Raw genomic sequence first — 21,089 nt, 5'->3', positions numbered from 1 at the left:
ATGCTTCAAGAAGGGATTGGTTACATCTGTATTATAATACCAAAAAGATTGGATTTTTGGTTTTGTCTAAGGAGAGAGTCAAGAGCAGGGCATGGCAAAGTATGCTTTGATTGTTTTGAAAATGTCAAGCATAAGTAAGAGTTTTAGAGCCAATTTTTTTTTTTTTGTAATTTCTTATTTATGCTACAAATCATTAGCTTTTGTGCCAAAAAACCCGAAGGGTGGCAGCTGAGTAGAATGGAGAGCCAAGCAAGCATGTTTTGTTCCGGTGGTACCAAGTGGTCATCCTTGTGCTGTGATGTGAAACAGCAGAACAATTAAAGGACATCCCCGTGGGTTAGCAGCAGTACAAATTGAGCTTGTGTGGGGATATACTTGTCATTAGTAAGAGCTCAGGATAGTTTATTCTGCTTTTCTAGTTAACTCTCCATTTCCCTTGCTACTTACGGACTTTCTCTGCAGTGGTACATCTTTTTTCTGTTTAAAGCATAGGCTGGTTTTGACTCTTAATGAAGCCTAGTCTTGACAGTACTAAAACAAATCTTTGAGAGATAGCATACAATTATTCATCCGCCCCCAAAACCAAAATGATGACATGATGGTGGATCTCTTGCAACATAGGTAGCCTGACTTCTCACCAGTTTTTGAGAGCCAGACTGACAGTTCACGTGTCTCACCCTTGAACCCCCTTATTGCTTTTTCCATGTGTCTGATGTTACCTGACTCATAGAGTGTAGCACTGTAAACTCAATGAGAGCTTGAGGATATGTTTTGATGAGAAGACAGCTGAGCCAGTTAACAGCTTCTTGGTGAAAGGGGGAATTTCAGCAAGCTGATTCAGACCTTCAGTGGCAGAAAATAACCAGGAAAAGCCAGTGACTGCCACTTCAGTGGCAGCAGGCAGTTAGATTTGCTCTGCTGCTCACACTGAATTGTATCTGGAGAAGCCTGGAAGTCTACAATGTTGATTATTGGTGTGAGCTGGACCCCTTTTGGAAAGGCAACAGTCTCTGTGCTTGCTGTGTAAAAAGCTCAGCCATGTGCTCTAGCACTTTTTTAATCAGACTATAGAAAATTGCTTTTGTTTCACCATGATATCTCAAAACTCTAAATTGCATGTCATGTGATTCAGTATGCAATGACCTGACTTCTGGGTGAAGATTAAAAAAAAAAAAAAAGCTGACTATTCTCATCTTCCAAATCTGTAGGTTTGGTACTACTATGTATACATTCGCTCTCCTTGAGGTCTATTAAAGCCTTTCACCTTTCACTTGTAAGGTTACATTCAACTACACAATGTGTGTGCTTGCAAAGTTTCAGTGGTTTGTTCTGTGCTTGTTGTTAGAGCAGTGGTAGGGATGAGAAGTTTGGCATGTTGAAGTGCCTGCAAAATGATTAATTTTTTTTCAAAAGTAAGATTAATTTTATCTTGTTGAGCTCTTAAATTTATCTTTAAAGTAGAAATGAAACTTGAAAAATTGGTTGTTATGATCCCATATCATTAACTTTGGGAGGAAAAAACCTTGTTTCATTAAACCCCCAAAAATTCTGTTGACTGGAATCTAAGATAGTTTTCTTCCTTTTTTTCCCCTTCCCTCTTCAAATTACGGCTTGATTGGATTAATTGCTAATTTTGCAGTTGCTTCAAAAGAGACATATCAATTGTCTTTAGAATTGTCAAGACACTTACAAACACTTAAAATGCTTTCTTACAAATAAGTTGTTCTTCTGCTTCAAGTGGTTAATAGGGACATTTGCTGTGGTAAAGAGCAATTGGATTTGTTGATTCTATCTGTACACAAACATGAGGTTTCTTTTCTAAATGAAGGGAACCTCAGAAGCTGAGATTGCTCGTTGCTTTCAGTTTACACTTCAGATTTCCTCCATTCACTTTGTAGATAAAATATTAAGCATACAATTTATTGGAGAAACAGTCTAAGTTATACCTTAGTTTTGTGTTTTTTGACAGCTCTTAGCACCTTCATTTGAATGAATAAAGGTAAGTGGTTGCTCTTCAAAGCATTTTAATCAAAGTGTTACAAAACACTAAATGTGTCCTAATTGCCTAGGAAATTTTGAGAATTTATTTTTGTGAACAATGTGTGTAGCAGATTCCTTACCATATGGCTTAGTTAATGTAGTTAGCAATAGCAAGGGAGGATGTAGGCATGAAGACATTAACAAATAGGTATAACTACCTGCACTGGAGCTTGAAGGGGCTTTTTTTTGCAAGAGAAGTACTGTTGTGAAACTTCACTCTCAGAACTTTAAGGCTGGGACACCAGATTTTAGTCGTGATGTTTTCCTCTAGTCTGGTGAAGAGGAGCTAAAGTATGCTCCCAGGGAGGTGAGGCATGTTTTGAGGGGAAAGGGATGTTGTGCAAGTTGCAGTTTTCTGATACAAACTGAGTTAATATGACCAAATTAAACTTAAGGACTGTGTTGCTGTATCTTGGGAAGTCTGTATGTGCTGTTGTGATGATGGTTATTTGCTGTATTTTATTGAAGGGCAAGTCATTATAGGAACTGAGCTGCTTTTGGACTTGCTGGTGAAGTTTAAGAAATAGGTGGGAGTCCTGTAAATCAGAGATAGAGGAGTTAAAGCAGTCACAGAGCTCAAATATACAAAAAGGATGTTCAGGAGACTTACTTCAAACATGCAGGAAGACACTATTACAGACATTCCGCAGCCTTCCTAATCACACAGAAATATTTAAAACAACTAAAATTCCTTTCCAGAAATCTTCTGTTGTTGTCATGTTATCGTTATGTGTTTGTTCTTCACATGCTGTTGTTTTCCTGCCTAGAAAGAAGATTAAATTCTTTTTAAGAGTAGAAAAGGTCCTTCTTGGGTAGAGGAGAATTTCAAAATCTTCTTGTGTTTCTTATATATAATATAAAACCAGATAAGGACAAAATCCAGATTTTATACTTTTAGGAGGCTGCCTTTAAAAACAAACAAACAAACAAGACCCCAAAAGCCTCCCCCCCCCCCCAATCAAAACAAAAAACCCTGGAATTTTTTTTTTTTTATTGAAGAGAAAGAAGCAGATGTGCCCTCCCTTTCTGTGCCTGATTCTCTTAACAAATGCTTTAGTAAAGACTTCTGTCTCTGGTCTTCATCAGTTAATTATGCTTACATGTAAAACAGTTTATAGATCTGCCTAAAACGTTTGCCAAAAATCTGGGAATATTCAGTTTCAATTTGATGTGACTTAGTTGACACAACCAAATCTGTGTCATTGTATATTCATACTAAGTTAAAACTATAGAGAGAACTGTTAATTCAACAGAGTTCCAAAAATAAGTAATTCTGAGTAATTTAGTATTATAAGTGTGATATTTGGTAGTTTCAAGCAAATTTAATTTAAAAAAAAAAAAAAAGGCAGTGAAGAACTTAGTCCTCCAAACAGAGTTGACTAAGTGCCTGTTTTTCTATTTAGTTTTACTTTTGTCTTGCACTTCCATAGTTAAAATTTAATGTCAGACATCTAGCTACAATCAAACCTCTTCCTTTGCTGTGAATTTTGAAACGTTTTATAGAAGCAATAAGAAGTTGACGTTCTAATAAATTATAAATTAAAAAATATTCCCATTTTTACTTTAACATCTTCATCTGCTTATTGAGTCTTGGTTTAATGTTACTTCAGCAGCTAATTCTCAGGGTCTAACTGTCATAGTTTTTACTGAAATGGTAGCAGATCCTTAACTAGGACAGTTCAACAGAGCTCTCTAGCAAATGCCTATGAAATGTTGGTTGTGTGCATTAAAAAAAAAAAAAAGCATAAAAAAATTGCATAAGACAATTTCCTTGTTAAAAATTAAAAAAGTGTGCCAGTGAGCACTTAAAAGTCATTGAGTGACATGGATGGGCATCCCATTAAGTTAATTTTTCACTTAATTTGAACAGTTTTAGGTTTTTATCATTCTTAAATTGCTCCTTTTCAAATTATCTGCACTTCAAAGGAAGTCAGAGAGCTTTGGTTAACAGCAATTTGTCCCTCTCCTGCCTTACTATGCTGCTAAACTATACTGGACTAATATGCTCGTTTATGGCAAAAAAACCCTTGTTTCTAAATTAGGCTTAAATTATCCTGTTTGTTTGTTTTCTTGATTTTTGCTAAAATGTTATTGCAGAAAGAAATGCAGTCTCAGGATGGGATGGTGGGGCAGAGGAAGCACGTTCTAGCTTTTGGCTCCTTGTGCCTTACCCAGGAGAAAGGAACTGAAGTCAGTGATTTAATCTGCACCCGCATTTTAGAAGCCACTTTGTCATTTGTTATCTTTATAATTACATAGCATATGGTTCAGTTTTAATCACATGCTGCTCTTGAATCATACCGTTAAGTGTATGTGTTTCATTTACAGGATTTTGTATGGCTGATGCAAACTACGTGTGTTTTTTTTCTATGTGGTTCCATGGGCTCCATTGTTACATGGGGAAGGAAGATGTCTGCAGGATTGCAGGGCAAACATAGTGACAGCGCACAAAGCAGCAGCTTTTCAGAAAGGGAGTTCTGGGTATGTTTGTTAGGATAGAGTTTCAAACTTCCCCGAAGTAGCTGTGGTGATTCAAGTAGTGTTGGTAAGCTGTATTGTCATACAGATTCTCTTAAAGCAGACTTCTCGGCTTTTTAATGCTGGTTTTGATAACATCTGTTCCATAGGGAATGGAAGGAGCTTAGCAGAAGTTATATGCAGCTAGCCCATCAGACAAAGGCTCGCAAGGCCAGAACATGTTACGTGTGTGTTGGGATGCTGACAAATTTATCTCTTTATGCAGCATTGTTTTCAGAAACTTGTGAAACGAGGGGACTGTTTATAGCGATGAGGACTGGTTGGTATGTGCAGTGCTTTGGAATTGACCAATTCTCTTTAAATTGAAAGCTCATCTGATTTAATTTCATTGTGCATGCAGCGTCATTCCTCTACTTGGAAGTGTTTAAATTTGGCTTTTGCCAAATTGTGTATTGTCAGGATAGGATGTAGACCTCAGAAACAGGCTTTGAAACCTCTCAATAAAGGTATTTGACAGCAGAGTGCATGCAAGGGGTGTCTTTGTCTCTTATCATCTGACATGATTTAGTTTTACAGAAAGTGAACTCTTCTTTAGGGAGGGTTAATACCCATTATTTTCTGTTATATATCTATGGCACTCCACTTTAAAAAAAAAAAAAAAAAAAAAAAAAAAAAAGTAACTAATGCCAGTAAAACATCCTCCAGAACTAAGTATAACCCTAAAGCTGCCAATTGCTGAAACTGAGATTGGAAGCTGATTGTTGATTTGAATTGCTGAACAGATGAGGATGATTGTTTTTTATTGGAAATTTGTCAGTAGCTATCATTACTAGAAATCTGTGGCTTTTATAATTCCATCTCATTTTACTATTGGATTAATTTCAGTTCTCTATCTCAGCCCTAATGCATTATGGTATGAATTTCTGAGAAAATGAGGAAAAAAATCAAGGCAAATACACTTTTTTGCCCATTTGAAAAAAACTGTGCAATTACTTCATTGATGCAGGGAGCAAACACTGGTGGAGGCTGGCACTCAAAGCAGCCAGAGAGATGCCTGATACTAACTATCCTTGTGATAAATCTGCTGTATTTGGGTGAATTATGAGAGGCTTAGAACTGTATTTTTCAGAGCCTTATTGACTTGGCATTAAATTTTACAAAGATTGTCCATGTTGAAATTGGTGTGTCTGCTCACAGCTTCTTTTTGCCAAACAGACTAAGCATACCCAGTTCATTTCTGTCTGGTGTTTTCTGGTTTTTAGCTTCTGGTGACTCTAGTTGGTGAAGGATGGTGAAGTGGAAAGGGAAACATAATTCGTAATTTTTTTATTTTTTTTTCTCATCAGCACTAATACAAAGTTGCCTTTATCCTTACCTTATCTCTGGATTTTTCTAGTTAGAAACTACTGTGGAAAGAGAACATCTACTTCCTTAATTCATGGTAAAAAAAAAAAAAAAAAAAAAAAAAAAAAAATCTGAGTCAGAGGTCCACTTCCTGCAGATAGAAGCTAATGAAGCCATGTTGAAATCAGATTGTAGCTTTATAGACTTCTCTTGTAGTTTTTTTGCTGTTATTTTTTTCCTCCTGTAGACCTTGTGGAGTATGCAAAACTGTCTTCCACTTTGTGGCATATGTTATCATTTAGTTCACCATTTATATACCAGCAGAAAGAACCTGAGTCCTCCAGCTTGGAAAACAAAGTTAGAGCAGCGTTAGATTTGAGTTCTTCAGAGGTGAGATTCCAAGAAACCAGTGTTGTTTGTCTGTTGGGTTATGTGGAGATGTGGCTTGCATCAGACTGGGTTGAATTAGCTCTCCAGTGTTTGTTCTGATGCCCAGCCATTACGTAGTCTTCAGTAAAGAGATGGGCAACTGCTTAAATTAAGAATCCCTTCAGGCTCAGCTACAGGAGTTTGAAGTGTGTTATCTAGTGCTACAACACATTTGAAAACCCAGGTGCATGTTGGTTTAAAATTGACTTGTCTCTGCTACCAGAATTTGAATTTTAGATGTTTTAGTCAAGCCATCTCCAGGTTGGTGTCTTGGTTTCTTCTCATAGTTTCCTCAACTGTTGAGTGTGATGTCTTTGAAGGATGGTGTTTCATCCTGTTCTGATTTATTTGACTGCCGCAATATGTGTCTTCATTGTCTGAGGAGAGACCACCTCTATCTGTTTTATTATATATTGACTGTTAAGATTTGCGTGTAATGCAAGTGGTCTTAGAGGTTTCAAAATTTTCTGCTGAGGAAGGCTCCAAGCGTGCAACTCTGGAAGCAAAAAGCAGGAACCTTTGAACTGGGATTGCCAGAATTGTGTTTAACTGATTTTCACTTGGCCGGAAGTGACAGATGATTAAAGAGAAAAAGTGATGTCTTTTCTGTATGTGAATAGTTGGCTGAAAAGTGGTATCATCAGAGAAAGTTGCTTCTTTAGTCCTCGATTCAGTCAGAATCCCAATGGTCAAGCTAGAGGCACACCTCCTACCTATCCAGTTTTTGGAGCGGCAGGGTCCTCATTCCAGGGCTGTATTTGGATAATGTAAAGTCTGGCCAGGCTTAATTTCATCTGCCAGAAACAGTGAAGCCATGACTTGCATTTTGGGGGACATGACAGAATGTGTTTCTACAGATTTCACTTCTGCAAAATTAGCTTCCCACTCATTCCCTATGAAAAAAACCTCTTTCAAGGTTTGGGTCACTCTTCCCCTTTGGGTGTGATGCATCTTGCTGTAGCAAAAGGATGTACCCAGTACGTACTGTGATGCCCTTTCCAGCTTCCTTTCTTTTGAGAAGTGTGATACAGATGCTTCTCTTTTGGGATGGGAAACCATTTCTGGTGGCTCAAAAGACAAATATTTTTCTATTTTTCCATAAGCTGCCTTCATTGAGAGTTGAATATCTTGCACTCGTGATTTAAAGATAGGTCTCCAAAAGGAACATTTGTCTCCTGCAGAGACTATTGATGTGGGATAGTGGTTTCTGGGACTGTCAGAGTAGAGTTATCTTGATCCCGTTCCACTAGCTTTAAGAGTTCATTATTAGATTTGATGGAAAATTAAACCTATTCGTGACATCTGCAGAGCTGTTGCTACCAGATCTGTAGAAATCTTTGATCTCTTTGACAAAAAAGATTATCGGAGTCCTATCTGAAGTGTTATCTAGAGCTTATGGATTATTATTGCTTCCCCCCCCCCCCCCCCCCCCCCCCGATGGCTCTTGAGTCACTGCCTGCACGAAGGATTCTAAAGTCAGCACACTAGTAATTGTGTGGGAACACTGCTTTGAGATCACCTATGACATAGCTGAACCCCTACACTATCAGAGGGTATTCAGCAGTAGCCAGAGTTGTTGAATTGTACAGTCTGTATGTACATTTACTTCCTCCTTTTCTTACCCTATTGGTAATAATCCTGTGATCATGCTCCACTGAGACTCTGTGGCTGAGTAGCATTTAGAGTAATGCTGGGTGTGTTCGCCCTTGTGTGTGCTGAGCACTAGGATGGGGAGGAGGTTGTGAACATGTATTCTTATGTATGTTAAAAAAAACAAACCCAAAAACGTGTTCAGGTGATAAGCTGTCTGTTCATCTGGTATGAATGTTTATTCAGGCTGCTTGCTTTGAAGAATTTGGTCTTGCTGACTCTATGGCTTTAAAGTTTGTTTATGGGTTGAAGTGAACAGCAGGTGAGATGCTGCAACTTGTATGGTGATTCCAGCTTACAGCAATGGCTTTAATAAAACAGGCTTTTATGTAAGCTGGACAAGATGCAACCCTGTGTTCTAAGCAACTACACCAGTTTTGGCTGGGTGAGGTTGCCTTGTCTGCTTTGGGTGACACCCTTTTTATGGTTATATATGGAACACAGTTTTTCAACCAATGATTTGTTAAAAGTTTCTATTTTGTTTTAATTGTGTAGGACACCTGATGATCTCTCAAGGCAAATTGTGGCACTGCAGCAAAGGGAGCTTGCGCTGAAAGAGCAGAACTCTACCATCACGAACAGGTGAGTGATACCAATAGTGGATGCTGGTAGCAAGACACTGACTGCTATATTAAAGTGTGTACAAAGAAAACAAGGACTGCAAACTGAGAGAACGGCTCTTTAGATTTCCTTGCTGTTCCATAGAGCCTTCTATGCTGTCTTCTATTCTTTTCCATGTTGATGAAGAGTTTTTTGCTTACTTAAATCCTTGCAGGAAGAAATAGATGAAGAACTGTGGGTGGATACGGTGAAGAGTCAGTCAGTCCAGCTTTATTTTATGAGCTAAAGTGTTTGCAAGGGAAAATGAGCTGCTTTTCCAGACAGTTTCATCAGGAAAGGGAATGTCACAGCAAAATGTGCAAAGTGGTCATCTGGGTGTGAGAAAGGGACTAAGAGCCTTGAGGACTGTGATTTGACTACTCAAAGGACCAGTTTGTATAGCTGGTGGTGGAAAAGTATGTTTGCAGTTTTCATGGCAAAGTACTGCTAGACCTTGGGAGGAGCAGTTTGTTTATAGAGCGAGATATGTATTTGAAACTAGAGGGTGTTTAAGCCTTTGCCCTGGTGTGAGAGTGAATGTCTAATAGGGGAAATGAATTTGTCTGCCAGAGCTTAACTTTCCAGACTGCATCGGTTACATATAGCCTTTCTTAACATGGTTCTATAGTGTGCCAGAAAGTGCTTCTCATCCTTGGTGTACATATTCTTGGGTTCCCACACTGTTTTATTTCTTCACATTAGGAACCCGTTGTCTGTTCTTGTTAAAAGCAATACATCTATCTTTCAAAAAGGCTCTTGAACTGTTTGCATTGCCAAGGTGTCAGCTGACTTGTCTAAGCAACAGAAGTGTGGAGAATTTCAGCCTTTGATGTAAACGTGTTGAATGTAAAGCAGTCCAACACTGTGTAATTGAGCACTGGAAAAGCACTCTTAGTTTGTCTTGGGCTGCATTTACTAATGTGTCTCCTGAGGTATGTGGTAGATTTTCATTCAAGAGATGGCTGTGTTCTGGGCTCTGCCGTACTAATGATGGGCAGGATTCAAGCTGGGTGTTAAAAGCTTCGCGTGTGCTGCTACTGTTAATGAAACTGTTTAGTCAGTTGTAAAATTGTTAGCCAAGTATAAATTCCCGTGAGTGCAGCTGGCCAAATTGTTTCGTGTTTTTTGCTGAGAAGTTTAAAGGGGGGAGGGGGGGGGGAATCTCACCAATGTAAAAAAAGACATTTCATATATTAAAAATACACCAAGTAAACCCTCAAACCCACAACTGATCAAACGATCAAATAAAAGAATGATGGTAATGTTTGAGTTATGGATTTTTTTTTTTCCCCAGGCTGTTTCTCACAGCCTGTCAGAGAAATGCTTTTTCTAAATTTATTAAGGGCCAAGGGGAATCATCTGTTGAAAAAGCAGCCTTTTGGTAGTGCCTGTTCATGCTGGATGTAATTGTGCCTATTTAGTTTAAAAATAAAAACATGATTAAGATTACTTCTTGATTTCAAGTGAAATGAGCTGTAAAGCTGCTTAAATTAAAATTCTAACATTTTCTTGATGCAATGCTATGTGTCATTTCCAAAACTGATAATTTTGGCTTTCTTCTGTCACATACCTTATTCTGTCTTAAAATGTAGGCAATAAGATACATTTTTAAAAACCTTTCATTACAGATGATTTGAAAGTTCCCAGGAGAAGGTCTTGAGTCTTTGGAAATAAAACCTTGTTAAGGAAGCAAATCTAATTTTCTCTTTTCCCTGAATGACATCCAGATTTAGCTGATGGTCTTCTCTTTTATTTGTTTCATAATTGTCTTCAGAATGGTCTGTGTATTACAGTAACTTAATGTGTGATCATGACTCCCTCTAGTGATTGAGCCCAGCACTTATTCAGCTTTCTTTTGTTTTTTTTCAGCTACAAGTTCTTTTGCTCTTAGTTGAAATGTGTAAAGTCTTCAGTAACAATAGTGCTGTTTGATTTACAAAGTCGGTGGTCATGTGTGTATAGTGCAATATGCAGGATGAAGACAAAAGAATTTTTGCCTACCCTAAGAAGCTTTGATTAATTTTCTCCATTAAAATTAATGATTTGGTAGATGCTTAAGAAAACAACATCAGGAGTTGGCATCTGGATTTAATTTTGTGGCAATGAAGAATCACAGATAGTCCTGGCTTACCTGTTGCTACAGTGCAAAATTCAGTTTAGTAGAAGAGGTTTGAGTGTGGTGTTGAAGACGGTGATATGACCCTTTTCCCTAAATGGCTGATACTGAGTCTTTGTATAGTGAATGTATGTTTGGTCGTTACTGAGCTTTTAAACACGGGCAGAAGAGTGCCTGGAGGGTTTTTTTGCAAGCTGATTATTCTTTCTCTCAGTCTGTACACTGCAGTCTTCCAAGTGAAGGTACCTTTCCCACATTGTTTAGTGACTCTGATAGACACTTGCCAGCTACTGTTTGTCTTGACCTGACAAATAGTCCCCAGTTTCTTTTCGATAAGAGGAGACACTTGGTAGCGAAGCAGGAGTTAATTGCTAATGTAGCGGAATATGAGCAGGACTTGGCTTCAGAAAAGAAACCAGGCATGGAAAAGGTAGCAGAAGGGAACAATTTGCTATGTAAGGTCCTATGCGTTTCTGTAAAACTGGAGACCGATCTTAGCTCAACTGCTTCTCAGTGTCCCTTAGTTGATCGAGAATGGAGAGTTATGCTATACAAACATACTGGTAACAATGTGTTCCAAATGGCATATGGCTTCACTAAACAGAATAAATTTATTTTGTCTCATTCTTCCATTCTTGAACTGCTTTCCACTTATTACTGTATATTTTTTTAGAGCCAGTGTTTCTGTTATTAAAAAGGCAGTAGGGGTCATCATCACACAAAAAGGCTACATTGTTACAAATCAGCCTTTGCACTGATACTCCCCCTGCTTCTGGCTTGGGGATCTGAAATGCAATCTGTGTTTTGTGTAACCTGTGCAATTGCCAGTGTCTCAAGGCCTCCCAGAGATCAAATGATGATGCATATCATATTTACTGTATCACTCAGATTGGATGCTTTTAGACCCAGAACCACAGGACTGCATTTCCTGAACAGTGGGTTTAAATCAATTTCTTTTAACAGTGATTGTTTACATGTTTGAGTTGTGTAGACTCCCTTGGAGCTTGCTATTTTTACTAGGGAGGAAAACCTCCCTGTGGCACTAGCATGAGGAAAGAGGGTCACTCTTGCACTGAACACATAAGCAGCAACTCAGTTCTCTTTTTTGTGACTTCAGGATCGCTGAGTAATGTAGCTGAAAGTGCCATTAATAGCGCGTGATGGAATCTCACTGCTGTTTTGGAGTGTGTTGCTGTAAGTTGTGTAAATAGAGTAAATTATACTTTCAGCAGTAACAGCGGGAAGTATCGTGGAGCTCTAACTGCAGAATGAAGACAACAATCCAAAGGCTTAAAAGCTCAAAAGTAGGTTGCTTAGGGCCACTTTGATAGCATGAAGAATACCTGCTCTGCTGTTTAGGAAAGGGTAATGAAAGAAAGGTGTTTAATTAGTGGGTCAGTTTAACCCTGCAGCCATCATTCATTTAAGTACACTTATCCCTTGAGTGTGAATGCTATAGGTGTGGTATGTTGAAATGTACTTTTTCAGGAAGAGTTGATAATTGTAGCTTGTAATATGGAAAGTCAGCTGAGCTGTTCATAAGCTTTTGTCTTATGGAAAAATGATGTAGTAGTTATGCTATTTTTTTAAGTGAAAAAAGCTGCATATTTATTTTTCCATCATCCTAGCTGCATATTTGGCATCTCTGGAGAGATTTCCTAAAACAATGCTGGCAAAGCATTCTTGAATTTGAAATGTAGGGGAAAACTTCCCTTCTCATCAGTATTGTCCTCTGAGATGGCTAAGCATGAAGGAACGGTGCTGTTTGCAGTTTGATATTTGCTTCAATTCTGAAAGGCTATGAAAATGTACTTTTTTGGTTACTTGCGGTCCCTTCCAAAGTGATCATTTCTTTTCTGCTTTTGCTCTTGTTGTCTAAGTATAATATTGACTTTGGACCATTGAGGTATCTTGTAGAAAGTCAAATACAAGGAAACACATAGGTGAAGTTAGTACTGAGCAGGGTGAAGGACACAAAGAAAAATGGCAGAGCAGTAAATCTTTGGTTCTGGTGTTGGGATCCCGGAGCTGATGGCTTATTCCCATCATCTAGTGTCAGAAACCCAGCCATGTGTTTTGACATATAGTGTCATATGTGAAAAGGGATACGCAGAATATGTTTGAAAAAATATCTTCCTTCTCCAAGTGTTCACGGAGTTCCATTAAGAGACATGGTTGTTTACCACCTTTATTCATATAAATCATGTAAAGCTGATTTACCCAAACAACCTGCTGTGTGTGTTGTTGCTTAAAAATGAAATAAAAAGCTAAACCATTGAAGGCTGGGGAATGTAGATTGCAAACTGAACAGAAAATGCTCTTCAGTTGGGCAGCAGGGATTTTCTTTTAATAAAAAAAAAACCCAATGAATGAGTGATGGTAAGCTCAGAACCGTCCATCTCCATAAGTGCTGTTAGCTCAGAAGTGTTGTAAATCTATTGCCCATCTTCTCTTTTCCTTGGATGTCCCAAGGAGTGTCAGTCACAAATATAAATAGAGCCTGTCAGACTTCTTCCCCTAATCTTCTGGAAAGTTGGACAGAAGTTTAATTACAGTGAAATGTCTTTTATGTGACAGAGGGAGAAGTGCTAGCTTTTTTGATAGGCTTTATGAGTTATTTTGTGATCAAAAGAAGCACTTAATGTCTAATATAGGACAAGGTAGGGATTTTTTTTTTCTTCTCTTGTTCATCTGTATGGCGCATTGCACCTTGATTTATATGTGGAGGTGTGTGTGTATCTAATACCAGACAAATGTTTATTCACAGTGCTTCAGGGCAATATTAACTGCTGACAGGTTCTGCATTCATTTATAGAGTAATATTATGAAGAAATGACTAGTAGGTATTGCTTTTTCTTTTCTCCAAAATGGATCTTTCATGCATTTTTATACCAGAAGGTAGTTGATAGTGTCCCATTAAGTGACCAATCTACTCTCTCCAAATAAATATATTCAAATAGTAAGCTTCCAGAGCAACATCTGGTTATTCGTGACTCTAATTGGGTAGATACAAAGCTTTTCTAATTTTTTCTATCACATAGTTAGCCCCTAGCAGAAAATAGGAAGGCAAAAAATAATTTAGCCAAGACATTGACTTATGTTTCCAATTCTAAAAACATGGGATTTTGCCCAGACCTTTGCTTTTCATGATTGTGCCATTTTTAGTCTGATTTCCTGAGGAAGTGAGGCTTATTACTGTGCTTTGTGTGTGTATGTAGATGAGATTGTCTGTGCCTACCCTACACTTTTGAACTTGCTACTTGTGTTCTGTCAAGCTTGGCAGATGGTGGAGGTCTCAAACATAATAAATTCCAGCAAGTTTAAGGAAAACAGGTCTCCATCTCCAGGAGAGACATCCTGTTGCTGCAACCAGAGGTCATGCCCTCTTAGGTATCAGAGGCCTGCAAGCACAAGACCCTCTTAAATGTCACATTGACAGTAAGGCTCTTATCGGAGATCGTGCCTTCTTGGCCACCACTCATTCAGCCTTGAGACTGGCAGCGAGTGAGCACTGCTCTGATACCACAGTAGTATCACAATCCATAATTTCTGCTATACCATATTTTCCAAAGGCTTGTGGCATTTGGGTAGTACTGTGGTAATGTTGTTGGTATCGGTATTGTTTTCATGCTACTGGTGTGAGAAATGGAAGTCTACTTGAGTCAGTATTCACCTTTGGAGAGAGAAATCCCTAGGAAACCAGGCAACTTCAGTTCTGGAGCTCATGAAACTAGTCTCTTTTTCTGTTTAAAAGAAAATATAGAGAGAAAGCCTAAAGAACAGCCTCCAGGGGACAGACATAGATTTAATTGTACCATCTTTTCAGCCTGGAGCTCTGTAGAAACTATAGAGTGTAAAACCAGTAAAAATATTAGTATTTGGTTTCTTACCTTATATTTGACTGTGCTTCTTAGAGAACATTCAAGGACAATCTGTGAAATGCCTCTATTCAGTGCTCTGATCACTTCTAATGATTAAAAAATTGTAGAAGCTTTTTAACTCTGTTCTTAATATTTTTTTCTTGTTCCAGGATTGTGATTGACCCTTGGTGTTCCTACTAGCATCCCTGATGTTTGTGCATCTTTTTATTACTAGAATGAATGATAGCTTTCATTTGTTAGTGCTCCTCTGGAGATGCTGATTCAGCAGTCTCTTGGGTGTCCAAGTAGCAGTGTGTCTTATTGACCAGAAAAATGTGTAAAAAATAATCAGTTAATTTGAGAGGAAGCATAGACTGTTCTTGATGGTGTGTTGTACAGCAGACACCGTGTTTCGTCATGGAGCTGCACTGTGAAAGTTATGGAAAAAGTCTGCCTAGCATTTCTTCTATGCATGACTCACATCTGTGCTATAAATCTTTCACTTCTGTGAGACTAAAATTCCTAAAAAATCATAGATGAAATAGATGTATGTTAAAACTAGTCTAGAGTTCTCAGAAACTAGAATGAATATTTAGAACTATTGAAGTAATTTGAAGTCAAACCTTATTATCTATTTTCACTATTCTTTCATTTTTAGCAGATAGATGCTATGATCACATTAATGATTTACATGAGGCTGATGGGCCAAAGGAAGAGTGCCCCACATCCGTGTTATATTTATGATATGAATACAAAGGGTGGAATTATAATCTCAGCTATGCAGTAGGCAGCAGTACAAAAATATTCTACTTTGAAACCAGTAGTATTATGTAAAATCATGAATTCAGCCTGTTGCCAAGTTTTGTATAGAGCTCCGGGAGTTCTACTGCTTTAAGATTTCCAGTGCTTAGGGATTCGTCTTTTATTGCCTCTGCAATATGGTAGTAAGCCTTGAAAACTTTTATATGAGTTGGAAAAGAGGAGGGCCCTTCAGTTTGGTAATATCTTTAGAATCAGTCTTGAAGTCATAAGAATGGTCCCATGAATAATGTAGAAGAATGTGGCCTGAGAAGTCTGTATATAGTTTCTGGAGAAGCTTTGTGTTTGCTTGGGTTCTGCTGATCCACTTAATACAGTGACCTGAATTTCTTATATTCTCACATGCAGATGCAGAAGACCACATGTATTGAAAACAAACATCTCTACTCCATATAACATATCTAGTCTGCACCTAATTATTTTTAAGGCAAATACAATACATTAATTCCTATCCTATCCTATTTTTTTGTTCCCTTCTCCCCCAAAAGCATGATACACCTTTGTTTCTTCCCATATAGTATCTTAAAATTATAGTACTGACCGTGGCTCTTGAACTGTTCCTTTGAAGCGTTTTATGATAAGTTGTCAACAGTCAAACTAGGTTGCGTATAACCATTTTGTCTCTTAATTTGTAATGCTAGAACTTCATTACAGCTTTCCTGAGCAGTCATGAGAAGCCAGGGGAAGATTGGTGGCAGAATGCAGAATGAGTTTTCTGTCTTTTTAGACTCATGACACTGTCAACTACTTTCATCCAAAAATGCATGAAAGATCCATTTTGGAGAAAAGAAAAAGCAATACCTACTAGTCATTTCTTCATAATTTTATCTATAAATGAATGCAGAACCTGCCAGCAGTTAATACTGCCCTGTAGGTGCCTTAATGGGGGTATCGAAGACTATGGATTTTTCTAAAGTATTTCAGGGTACTGGTTATATTGTTTATTTTAAACAGATTGATGGTTTCCCGGTGCTTTGGGGGGAGTGGGGACAGCCAGAATACACTGAGACATTTTACCAAAGTAAACATGAATTCTGTAGGGTTTTGTAACTGCTGTGAAGTAGTGTCAGTTCAAATACTGCGCAGAATACGGTTATGTCTAAAAAATAGATTATCTTGGCTGGGATGTCTCAATTGGTTGATCATATCTGCATGTAAACTTTGTTCAGCTCTATAGCTAATTGCTTGTTTAACAATTTCTCATCCGGATCACATCAAGTCTACAGCATGACTTCTTCAGCCTGCTGCTATTGGTATTTTCATTACGTATTTTCATTTTAATGTTCTCTGTGTCTACTTGTATGCATATGTGAATATATAGACCATGGTGTAATATAGTAAATGGAGGAACTACTGTAAATATATAGCTGTTGGTGGGGGGAGGGCATTTTTAGTTATAAATATTTTCCTAATGTTAAAGTTTTATCTGTACAAAAGACATACTGCCTGAAAAGTTTAATCAAAAATAAAAAGTAAGCTGCCTTGTCTTTTTTAGCTGTGCAAGGCAAAAAAAACTTGTCATAAATTGCAGTCAACCCCCCCACCAAAAAGCAGCTTCTTTTGCTGCTCTGAAAGTTAAATGACTAATGTGCATAATTTATTTGAGCATCTGTGCTGAAAACTTGCATACCAAGTTTTAGTTCAATGTGATCAACAATGGCGAAAATTAGGATTTATCATGGAAATGCTGACGGATGTGAACATGTGTAGGCTAAACCGGTGCCTGACAAACCTTCTTATTGTGCAATGCTAATGGTGAAACAAATTTTTTTTTCTGCCGTAATTACATTTTTCCCCCCCGTCTGCTTAATTTTCTCCTTTTCAAATTTGGTGGTTTTAGTTGCACTTCATATTTGGATTCCTGCTTTTTCTGGAGTCTGCATAAAACCTCTTAAGCTGTCTTGTGATATTTCTAAGCATAAGATACCCTGAGCTTTCTGGGTGAGCGAGGGGAGGATCAGCATCCTGAGATCTAGCTGGTGCTTTGCAGTAACGTGCTCGGAACAGAAGATGGTGCCGGCAGCCTTGGCAGCTGCTCTGTCTTCCTTCCCCTCCTCCTCCACCTTTTCTGTTGTGCACAGCCAGGGTGCTGTCACCAGGATTATAAATTCTGGAGCCAATTAGCTAAAAAATGTTACAAGTGAAAGGAAAGAAACGAAAAGCTGCAGAATATCTTGATGTGAATGTGCCTATCTCAGAAACTCTCCCTGTGGAGAGCTCAGATGTAGCCTTTTACTACAGCTCTGGTGCAGCTTTCAGTGAAGCATCAGACGCTTTTGAGGCATGTGGTTAAGGATGGAGTAGTTGGTTTGGAGGAGTTAAGCACAGGGAGACAAGACAAGGCCTTCTTAGGAAATTGTGCTGATAATATAAGGTCTTATGTCAAATGTTGGAAAGATCCTGAGGGTGTGTTTGTGCCTTGACAGTGTTTCCTCCTCTCTCCATCCTTGTCCACACGATTTCTTGTGGAAGGAAATTTATTGAAAAAAAAAATTATTTTCTAAAATTCTCGAAGTCAGACTGATTGCTTAGTTCTTGCATGGGCATCACAGAGGAGAAACGTGTTTATAGTTAGTTCCTCTCTGTGTCTCTTTTTAGACAGTAGTTGGTGTGTTTTCTGGCAATAGTGGTACAGCCATGCTCTGTTGCTTGGAAGAAATTCTGACAATTTCTCACTGCAGCTATTCTTTCGCAGGAATGTGTCACTCCTTAGGAAAGGTAGATGGGGTAGAGTTGGAGATGAGTTCAGGAGGGATGGTTGGCAACTGGTCCAGTTATTTTGTTGCTGGTGACTTTTTTTTTTTGTTTGTTTTTGTTTGGGTTTTTTTGTTTGTTTTTTTCACTTTAGCCATACAAGAAACTGTAGTAGGATCTGACATTCAGAGGGCCCTTTGGGGCTGGATGCTTGGTCAGAAGGCTTAGGCATTGTACTCTGTTAGAGTTCAGAACAGTGTTCTAGCAAAATGTAATTTCCTTTCTGTCATATTTTATGTATAGTCTGTTTTTACATATTTTCAATATTTAAAACAACGTTCATATATTCATAAGATTTAAAATACATCTCACTGTTAAGAGATGGAAATCAGTAAAAACAACCCCCCAAAAAAATCCCAACAAAAACCCCCACAACAAAACCCTCTAGCTTTCCTTTTATTCAAGCAACAAAAATCAAATTCTTATGAGTGGAATAACTACTGAAGAGGCTTTCTGTTTCTCAGCCAGAGAAAGCTTTTGAAATATTTATGGAAATAAACCAAAATGTGTCCCTTTCTGGCTGTACAAATAAGGGATTATCAGATCTAGCCTATGGCAGTTGCAGTACATAGAGTCCAAAGTATCTACAACTAATAAAATATTGTGTATGCTTTAAGAAAACGCTGTGAGGTGTTTGTTTTTTTTTTTTTTTTTTTAGAATGGGACTCTGCTGACAAAGTAGCACATCTGCATGGGTTATCCTAATGAAAAAAAAATCCCTCTTCTTGCACCTTGCGTTGGAAGTAAAAATTGTCACCAAGACAATGCATTAATTGGCTCTTGGAAACCAAATGTATCACTTATGTTGATGCATCTTTATCTACTTAAAGAGCAAGACTGAAGTCACTTTGTAACCCTTTCTCTTGTAGCTGGGAGTGTGGAGCAGTGCTCCTTACATCCCCTCCAGTTGAAAGAATCTGAACCCTGTGCCACCAAGGATATAATTGCCACACTGGTTGTGTCACACTCCCAATTTGAGTGAACTTGGTTTTCATTCTACAGATCTTGTGCTGGTGTAAGAATTGGAGCTTGTTGAAGTCAGAGTGCATTTTGATGATTCACAGAAGAATCAGGAAAGCAAGGTTTGTAGGGAGAAGTAATACCTTCTATTAGACCAACTGGTAGGATTAGAAGACGGACGTGTTTGGGCACACGGCCAATAGTCAGATCTGATATAGAAGCAAAAGCCTTCAGGCTAAATGCAGGTTGAGAACAATTGCTCCGAGTTTAACTTGATTAATCAATTAGACGAGTTGAGAGAGAAGGTAGTGGACACACGTGGAATGGGGGGAAGTATGAGACAGAAGAGATGAAAGGGCTGTTAGCATCTGCGAGAAAGAGAGATTTGGTCTAAATCGTTCTGATACATGACCAGGCTTTGGGTACTTTGATAAGACAATTAGTAGTATGAACTGTCTCCATATAGAAGGAACTTGGAAGCAGATAGACTGTGTGTGTTATGTTTTTGCTGGAGCTGTATACCGGTAAATACTGTGTTTCACTGACTCAGCACTGGTATGTCAGACTTGCAGTTAAGGGGCTAGAACTTTAATTTTATATTAACCAAAAATATTATTTTCTATACTGTCAATACAATCATTTTGTCATATTGTTTGACTTATCTCCTCTGGGCAGTCAGCTGCAGCAGCAAGTCTGAACCTGTCATTACAATGACTGTCGAATAAGTTTTGCTTCATTTGTTCAAATGTGTTCTAGGATAAAGCATGTTTCCTGAGATGCAGTATTTCTGCCTCTTGCACTTGTGAGTACTGTGGGCTATGCTGATGCTGGGAAAGGGCAGCTGTAGATACTGAGTGGAGTGTTGGTGTTCATGGCAAAATCTGTTGTGAATTTTGAGTAACCATTCAGACTTAACAGGACAGCGTAATGTGGCTTGCTTCGTGTTTTTCTTTTTTTTTTTTTTTTTTTTTTTTTAAAAAAAATGTGTCTTATTTAATGAAAGTGCACCTGCTGCTGTGCTGCCTAGTGTCGTGAGTGGGTGATTTAGATCTCTTAAAGAACCACTGTCAAAGGTATTAGCAAAACTGTTTTTAATATATTGTTGTAAAAGCATGACTTACAAAGTTTGATGGCAAGGTTCACTCTATTACTGCATGGCACAATCATTTGAACGATGATGCAAAGTTACCAAGGTACAAAATCAAAGTTACCATACTACAAGGTTATGCGTGATGTCTGTCACTTGCCAAAGATCTGCCGTTGGTAAAAGGTCTCTCTGCCTCGAGGAGCAACCTTGAGAGGTGTCCCAGCTCAAGAGGAGATCACTGCTATACAGCCACACTGCCTAGCAGGGAGAGCTCAAAGAAGGCTCACTTAGGCTGTCATGTTTATGGGATAAAGTGGTTGGCTCGTAGTCAAATTACATGTGGTGGGAAAGGTATGCATGAGACTTCTTGTACCCACAACTTTCTTTGTTCCTTAATAAAAGACTCTTGGAAAAGCTACCCGCTGTTCATGTGTTAATCGCATGATTGGTGTTCCAAGCTCATGTGTATTGATGCTCACTGGGTCACTCTGCTCCTTTGTGGGTTGTCTAGAGGAGTTCTTGGCCCAGCTACGGCTCAGGCCTTTACCTCCTTTGGAGCCTGTACCGAACTCCTGCTAGTTTGGTTAAGGGATCGAGTGCCTCCGTCACACCTGGTATAATTATGTGTAGTGTAGTGCACAGCCATGGGTGGTAAGTCTCTAACTCGCCTATTTGAGAGTAACATAATATCTTTTAACAGTGCATTTGTCAGATTTTTTTCTTTCCTGAATACATCCAAAAGGAAAAAAAAATGCTGATAAGAACTATGATTATAAAAACCAAGCAACAGTAAGATAACCTGGGGCAAAGTGATGCTTAAAAATACTTGATGTTTTTAAGCTAATTACATTTTATATTGCCAATGACCTTTTAGAAACCTTTCATCTGCATGGATTGTAGATGCCTCCTAAGAAATGCCTTTATGCAAAGAGAAAATGCATTCCAGTCATTT

General features: G+C 38.4%; 1 protein-coding gene across 3 annotated transcripts in view; it reads left to right on the top strand.

The window, feature by feature from the left end:
* The window catches only part of MAD1L1 (mitotic arrest deficient 1 like 1), a 379,520-nt gene that overhangs the window by 35,430 nt on the left and 323,001 nt on the right, over positions 1 to 21,089 (top strand). For all 3 annotated transcript variants that reach the window (XM_049791592.1, XM_049791593.1, XM_049791591.1), the window contains exon 10: positions 8,437 to 8,523. In XM_049791592.1, coding sequence (XP_049647549.1) covers positions 8,437 to 8,523 — 87 coding nt within the window. The remainder of the gene's footprint in view (positions 1 to 8,436; positions 8,524 to 21,089) is intronic.

The sequence above is a fragment of the Accipiter gentilis genome, chromosome 33 (assembly GCF_929443795.1).
Source record: "Accipiter gentilis chromosome 33, bAccGen1.1, whole genome shotgun sequence".
NCBI classification, from domain to species: domain Eukaryota; kingdom Metazoa; phylum Chordata; class Aves; order Accipitriformes; family Accipitridae; genus Astur; species Astur gentilis.
Note: the sequence above shows the minus strand (reverse complement) of the source record. Positions and strands in the feature narration are given on the sequence as shown.